The 7,060-nt window shown below is 61.6% G+C and overlaps 2 protein-coding genes across 3 annotated transcripts in view; one reads left to right on the forward strand and one right to left on the reverse strand.

Annotated features, from left to right (window-relative positions):
* ZFPM1 (zinc finger protein, FOG family member 1) overlaps positions 1 to 4,179 on the forward strand; it is a 28,225-nt gene extending 24,046 nt beyond the window's left edge. For both annotated transcript variants that reach the window (XM_015874391.2, XM_015874392.2), the window contains exons 6-10: positions 117 to 326; positions 428 to 652; positions 868 to 963; positions 1,084 to 1,233; positions 1,362 to 4,179. In XM_015874391.2, the coding sequence (XP_015729877.1) occupies positions 117 to 326; positions 428 to 652; positions 868 to 963; positions 1,084 to 1,233; positions 1,362 to 3,412 (2,732 nt within the window). In that variant the 3' untranslated portion in view covers positions 3,413 to 4,179. The remainder of the gene's footprint in view (positions 1 to 116; positions 327 to 427; positions 653 to 867; positions 964 to 1,083; positions 1,234 to 1,361) is intronic.
* Positions 4,180 to 4,536: 357 nt separating this feature from the next.
* On the reverse strand, positions 4,537 to 6,100 carry CIDEC (cell death inducing DFFA like effector c). Its single transcript, XM_015874420.2, has 6 exons — positions 5,906 to 6,100; positions 5,744 to 5,811; positions 5,459 to 5,603; positions 5,236 to 5,385; positions 4,947 to 5,131; positions 4,537 to 4,868 (listed from the first exon to the last, which is right to left on the reverse strand). The coding sequence occupies exons 2-6, from the start codon at positions 5,791 to 5,793 to the stop codon at positions 4,685 to 4,687; spliced, it is 714 nt and encodes a 237-aa protein (XP_015729906.1). The 5' UTR covers positions 5,794 to 5,811; positions 5,906 to 6,100; the 3' UTR covers positions 4,537 to 4,684.
* Positions 6,101 to 7,060: the final 960 nt, after the last annotated feature.

Genomic DNA, 7,060 nt, shown 5'->3' on the forward strand with positions numbered 1-7,060 from the left:
ACCGCCACCTCCAGGCGAGCCCAGGCTTAGCCACAGTGGGGGGGAAGAGGAGAGCACCCAGGAGCAGGGCTGGGCACAAGGGGGGTAATGCTGACCTCTTGCCTTTCTGCTTCCAGATGATGCTGTGTGGTGCAAGACCACGCGCGCCGTGCAGGAGGATGAGCCCATGTGTGCCTTCGTGGTGGCAGAGCCGGCTGCCATCCCCAGGCAGGTGGTGAAGGCAGAGCCTGGAGAATCACCCTACCCGGCTGCACTGCACTCCGACATCCAACTGCTGCCCCAGCAGGCAGGCATGGCTGCCATCCTGGCCACCGCCGTGGTGAACAGTGAGTGATGGGGTGATTCCGGGCAAGGGGTCCCCAAGGGGATGCCAGTCCTCATCTCCGTGCTCATTCCATCCCCTGGCATCCATCGCTTCCCTCTGCAGAGGACGTCTTCCCATGCAAGGACTGCGGGATCTGGTACCGGAGCGAGCGCAACCTGCAAGCCCACCTGATGTACTACTGTGCCAGCCGGCAGAGCGCGGGCTCACCTGCTGTGGATGAGAAGCCCAAGGAGACGTACCCAAACGAGCGTGTCTGCCCCTTCCCCCAGTGCAAGAAGAGCTGCCCCAGTGCCAGCTCCTTGGAAATCCACATGCGGAGCCACAGCGGTATGAGCATGGCATGACATGGCACAGCCTGGGGACAGCAGGGACCCTAAGGCACAGGGAGGTTGAGGGTTGATGAGGGTCATCCCCAGTTGGGTTGCAAGCTGGTGCTTGTCTGCAAAGCCTTCTCCCATTAAGATGGAGCAGGTATAGCTGGATGTGCTGTCCTCATGGTCCCTGTCCCTCAGCATTGAGGTGTCCTTCTGTCTGCCTTGCAGGGGAGCGTCCGTTCGTCTGCCTGATCTGCCTGTCTGCCTTCACCACCAAAGCCAACTGCGAACGTCACTTGAAGGTGCACACGGACACCCTCAATGGTGAGTTAGCACTGCCTGGTGTGCCCATAGGGGACAGCAGCACCAGGAGATGAGAATGATGGAGAGATCCTGCAGTGGGGCCCATGCTCATGGATCAAACCCACTTTGTGTCCTTTGAAGGTGTCTGCCACAGCTGCGGCTTCATCTCCACCACACGGGACATCCTCTACAGCCACTTGGTCACCAACCACATGATCTGCCAGCCGGGCTCCAAGGGAGAGGTCTACTCACCAGGGCCAGCACTGCCCACTGCCAAACCCCTCACCCCCGGTGGGTATGGGACAGGGTCCACACACCAGCCCCACTAATGCCACTTGGCATTGCCCCACAAAGGGCTGTGCCCACCATGGCCCTGGCTGTGGGGTGGGATGCCACTAACACCTCTCTCCCATTGGCAGGGCTGAGCCAGCCGAACAATGCACCCGTGCTGAAGTGCAACCTGCCCGCCTTCATACCCGAGGGGCTGCCGGCCCTGCCACAACACGTGGTGCTGCACGGCCCCCTGTCCACCGTCCTGCCTGGCCCAGATGCCACCCCACAGCCCGCATCACCCTCGGACACCCCCACGGGACCCACATCCTCCGAGGCGCAGAATGGTGAAGCCCCTGGAGAAGGTCAGTCCTCCTGCTCCTCCAGTGAGTCCATCCGCATCAAGGAGGAGCCAGCTGACAGCCCGGCTGGGAGCGAGGCAGAGGAACCCAAAAGCAGGGAGGCTGCTGGTAGCCCCAACTCAGAGCCAGAGCCCAGCTCCCGGACCTCATCCCCCCGTAGCCTTCCCCCAGGGAAGGTGAAGTCGGAGCTGGCCAGCCCCACACCGGGCTCCAGTCCTGTGCCCAGCGAGCCAGGTTCGGGCACAGCAGGTGGCACCGTCTTCCTGCCGCAGTACCTGTTTGGGCACGAGGCTGCAGCAGTGGTCCCGCAGGCATCGGAGATCCTGGCCAAGATGTCAGAGCTGGTGCACAGCCGGCTGAAGCAGGGCCACGGCACGGTGCCACCAGGACTGTTCAGTGGAGCGCCGGTGCCAAAAGGCGCCACGTGCTTCGAGTGCGAGATCACCTTCAACAACATCAACAACTACTACGTGCACAAGCGGCTCTACTGCTCCAGCCGCCACCTGGCCGAGGACAGCCCTCCTGGTGCCCGAAAGCTCAAAGTGCCCCCCACAGCCCCCAAGGGTCCCCCCACCCCTGGGGCGCTGCTGTCTGCTCCTTCGGGTGAAGGGCAGAGCGCTCCATCAGGGGATGGGGAAGTGGGGCGCGCAGCCACACCGCCCGCCCCGCTGGAAGAAACCAAAGCGGTGTCCCCGGAGGCGGAGGTGGCAGCATCAGGGCGGTGCAGTGAGGACAGCCAGAGTCCTGTCAGCTCGGAGGGGGACGAGGACCCCAGCAAGACGCTGTGTGAGGCGTGCAACATCCGCTTCAGCCGCCACGAGACCTATGCTGTCCACAAGCGCTTCTATTGCGCCTCGCGCCACGACCCGCCATTGCGCCGGCCCGGCCTGCCCAAGGTGCCCTTCATCCCACAGCCCCTCCGCACCCGCAAGCGCCGTAAGCTCTACGAGATCCATGGGGCTGAGCCACCCCCACCGCCTGACCCCAAAGCCCCGGCAGCCGCCCCTTCGCCCAGCTCCAGCCCCGATGCTGAGGGACCCATCGATCTGAGCAAGAAGCCACGGCGGCGCGGTGGGGAGCAGAACGCAGCCACGTTGCTGCCATTGGCTGACTACCATGAGTGCACGGCGTGCCGCCTCAGTTTCAACAGCCTGGACAGCTACCTGAGCCACAAGAAGTTCTCCTGCCCTGCCACCCCACTGCAGCCCGGTGCCATGGAGCACCTCCAGAAGATCAAAGGGGCTGTGCCCAAAGGACACCGCGACGGCGAAGGGGACAAAACAACCCCCACCGGCACCGCCAAGGCTCTGCCACCCGCCTACCCTGCTGTGTCCGTGGGGGATTCACGGTACCCTAAAGGTGCCAAAGGGCAACTGTCTGTCTGCCCCTACTGCCCGCTCAACGGGGCCATCAAGGGGGACCTCATCGAGCACTTCCGACACGTCCACGGGCTCTTTGTGGCCACGCATGGTCTCCCCGACACCCCACGGCCCGGGGGGGGCAGGACGCCCGAGCCCCCCACCGCCTCACCCCCGCGCCCACCCGCCCCACGCCTCCGCCGGGACAGCTTCAACGGCAAGGAGGCTCGCGATGCACCCCCCAACGGCAGCCCCCGGCCCCCCATCTCCCCTCGGCCCCCCACTGACAAGCCCCCCACTCCACCCTCCTATACAGACCGGGGGGTGCAGACCCCCCCGGCCAAGGCTGTGCCCAGCCCCGTGCCCAATGGCAACCACCGGTACTGTCGCCTGTGCAACATCAAGTTCAGCAGCTTGTCCACCTTCATCGCCCACAAGAAGTATTACTGCTCATCCCACGCGGCTGAGCACGTCAAGTAAAGGGCCTCCCCCCAGCTCTGATCGGCAGTTTGGGGTTGGGGGGGGCTGCGTGGGAATAGTGTGGCTGGGGGGGACACTGGGGGCTGATGTCCCGGTGATGGATGTGTATTATAAAGCGATGCAGCACCATCTTCATTGCGGATGTGGGGTTGGGTACCACATCTCTCTGCTCTGGGTGCTGACATGCACCCTAAGTGGAAGGACCTCAGAGCACAGACCTGAAGGCACTGTGGTGTGTGGGGAGGGGGGCTGCCCCCCCCAGCTCTGCAAAGCCTCCTCCTCTGCCCCACTGCTCCTCTCCACGTGGTGCTGCAGAGAAACTGGGGCGGGGGCAGACACTACTGGGAAGGGGGGCACAACTAAGGCCCTGGAACAGGAGAGCACTGAAGCTGAGAATGAAGCATCCCTGGGAACCATGTGTATAAGTGTGTACAGAAATAAATATGTCTAATAACATCGGGTGCTGCCTCCATACTGGAGGGGGGGGGATGGGGGCTGGGGTGCAGCCCCTGCCCAGGTGGTGCAGCAGGTGTGGGGATGGAGGCTGATGATTAATTGGCTAATTAAAGCAATGAGCTGCAGGTGGGCTGTGCTGTCTCACAGCCAGTCCTGGGCTTGGCTGTGGGGTCCAACTCTGCAGCCTCAAAGCTGGACTTGGAGCCCCAGGTGAGTGTGGCTGGGGTCTGGTATCCTTGCTGTACTGGGGAGAGCACCCAGGGGCTGGGGTTCAGCCAGTATAAGCTATTAAATCCTACATAAAACCATCACAACAGGAGCCTGTCTGGGTTAATGGGGTCCTCTTCCTTCCATAACTCAGCATTCTTGAGCAGGGAGGGAGCAATCCAGTGGGATGCACGTACATCACCCACTCCTCACCCAGAATATCCCCTCCCTGAAACTCTGCCCCCATTCCAGTGCAGGTGGGCACTGATTTGCACTCCCTCCTCCCACTCCTGCTAGAAACTGGCACCATGCAGGCAGTGAGTGGTGCCACAGCTCCCCCAGGGCCTCTTGCAGCAGCAGCCCTTGCACCACAGCCTGGCACAGCCCTGTGCCAAGTGGAGCAAGCAGCTGAACCCCCCCCACCCCTCAAACCCAGCCAGGGAGGGGAAAGGATACAGATCAGCATTGCAAGAAGCACAGCTTTACTTCAATAAATATATTTACAGAGCAGCAGGCATCTCAGAGGTAGCAGCATGCAGGGAGTATAGTCTGGGTACTGACCTAGGGAGGGGCTTTGGGACCCCCCCAGGAAGGGACATGCCCATCCCCTCACTTCAGCATCTTGCTGGGGGGCAGCAGGGGGAGGCTGCGGGGCAGGACGTGGGGCAGTGGCACACAGCTCTCCTCTTTGGGCTCCTCGGTGGCATCCAGCAGCTGCTGCATGTAGCAGGAGGTGCCCAGCAGCACATGCCCTGTGGCCTGCATGCTGAACAGCATCCAGCGCAGCGCTTCCCTGGGTAGGAGATCAGAAACAAGAGTGAGCATCGCTCCACGCACCTATGGGTGCTGTGGCTGCCCTCCCAGCACTCACTTCATGAGCCGTTTGGCCCCGTAGCAGCGCAGGTCATAGGACATGCTGTAGGTGCCATAGAGCGTGGCTTTGACATTGAGGCAGCCCAGGTCCCGCGGGTTGGTCTTGTACAGGTCAAAAGTGACACAGGCGACATCGATGCGGCGGGATGGCTTGTGGGACAGGCTCAGCTGGTAGCCAGGAGCCTAAAGCACAGCAGGACCAGGAGTTAACCAAGGAACATCATGCTGCCTCACCCAGCATCATCCCCCATTGACCCCAGTGGGATGAAACGGGCTCCCATGCTCACCTTGCAGGCAGACCACGACTGCCCCTTGCCCAGGGCCATCAGCACTGTGCCCTCCTCCAGAGTGCGGAAGAAAGCCTCTGTTTCCACCACAGTGCCATCCTCATCCAGGACCAGCATGATGGGTTCGGGGACCAGCAGGGCAACCTGAGCCTGCAATAGGACTGCAGTGAGGGGATGGCCCATCAGATAAGATGAGCCCCAGACAGATAGATGGGCAGCTCACCTGGCGCAGCAGCTCTGCCAGGCTGTGTGCCATGATGCCTTTGCGTAGGCTGCGGTCCCAGTTGCAGACACGGAAGGGTCGGGGCCGTGGGGCCGGGCTGGAGAGGAGCAGCTGCTGGGTCATGGAAGCACTAGCAGAAACACATCTGGGGGGGAGATGGGGAGGGTCAGGGGGCTTCCCAGAGACATCCCCAGCCCTGGGCTTTCACTCAATGTGCTGAGTGGTGTCAGAGATGGGGGAAAGCAATGTCCCCTTTCTAGAGGATGGTGTCACCCCAAAGCTTACTTGGAAACAGGCGCAGCCAGGCGCAGGCTCAGGGACTTGGCATAATCCATGCTGGCACAGAACTGAGCCTGGAAAGTAGAAAGTTTCAGCTCAAGCAATGGTGGCATCCAGCTTTCCCAGACCCCTCAGGAGACCCCATCCCTATATCCCAGCCATACCCACCCTGCACAGCAGGGACAGTGCCTGCCCTTTGACCAGGGACAGGCTGGAGGCAATGGGCAGAGTCCTGCTGCCAGCACAGCTCTTGCGTAAAGTGGTGTGTGGGCTCTGAGTCAGTGCTGGAGCAAAGGTTAGCAGAGGTGTAAGACTGTGCCCCAACCCCTCTGGGGGACTGCAAGGGATTTAAGGCAATCAGAGGCACCCACTCCAGCAAATATGAACCATCCCCATCCCCATCCCCATCCCCATCCCCATCCCCATCCCCATCCCCATCCCCATCCCCATCCCCATTCCCCATCCCCATCCCCATCCCATCCCCATCCCCCAATCCCCATCCCCCATCCCCATCCCATCCCCATCCGCCCATCCACTTCCCCATCTCCCATCCCAATCCCCATCCCTCCCATCCCCACTCACCTCAGCCAGCGCTCAATGGCCCGCACCCACAGACACCTTCCCCTTATATAGCTGTCAGCAAAGGCTCCACCCCAAACCCCTCCACCTAAACCAACCTCTGGCTTGCTGGACACGAGCTGCGCCAGCCCTGCCCTGCTGCATTGCATGCAATGAATGGGGAGCCTCGAGCGTGCATCACCCCAGCAATGCAACAAGCATTTGTTCTAGCACCCCAAATACCTGCTGCTCACTTACATACAGCTGTGTGTGTGCACATACACTTTGTATGCCTACACATGTGCTCTCTTATGTTGTGTGTGCATGCAGGAGTGTGTGCACACAGACACCTCCTTGTCCATGTGTCAGTGCAGCTTCTTGTGCTGGCTGCATGTGTCAGTGCAGCTCCATGTGCATGCACCTCTTTGTTGTGCATGCATGCATGTGCACCCACATGCATTCACACCAGTGTGTGCATGCACACATGCACACCTCTCCATACCGCATACATGTGTAGGTACGTACCCACACACACGGGTGCAGACATGTACGTGTGCATTGCTACGTGTGTTTCCCCCCTCCTCACACTCATCCCATTTCCCGTGCGCGGCCCCTTTAAGACGCGCCTAACGCCGCTCTGCGCATGCTCCGCCCCTTCCTCCCCTCCCCCTCCGCGAACGGCCGTCGCGCTCGATGCCGTCACGCTCCATGGCCGCCGCTGCGCCGCCGCCGAGTGAAGGCCTCCGTCCCGTCCCCGCGCTCACA

This window comes from Coturnix japonica, chromosome 11, assembly GCF_001577835.2.
Source record: "Coturnix japonica isolate 7356 chromosome 11, Coturnix japonica 2.1, whole genome shotgun sequence".
Lineage (NCBI taxonomy): Eukaryota > Metazoa > Chordata > Aves > Galliformes > Phasianidae > Coturnix > Coturnix japonica.

Bases quoted from the DNA above. Each gene is read 5' to 3' on its own strand.
- CIDEC (XM_015874420.2), bottom strand. From the start codon at position 5,793: ATGGATTATGCCAAGTCCCTGAGCCTGCGCCTGGCTGCGCCTGTTTCC. The intron at 5,386-5,458 runs GTGAGCTGCCCA...GTCCTATTGCAG, and splicing joins TGGCAGAGCTGCTGCGCCAG to GCTCAGGTTGCCCTGCTGGT. The intron at 5,132-5,235 runs GTGAGCATGGGA...GCTGTGCTTTAG, and splicing joins AGTCGTGGTCTGCCTGCAAG to GCTCCTGGCTACCAGCTGAG.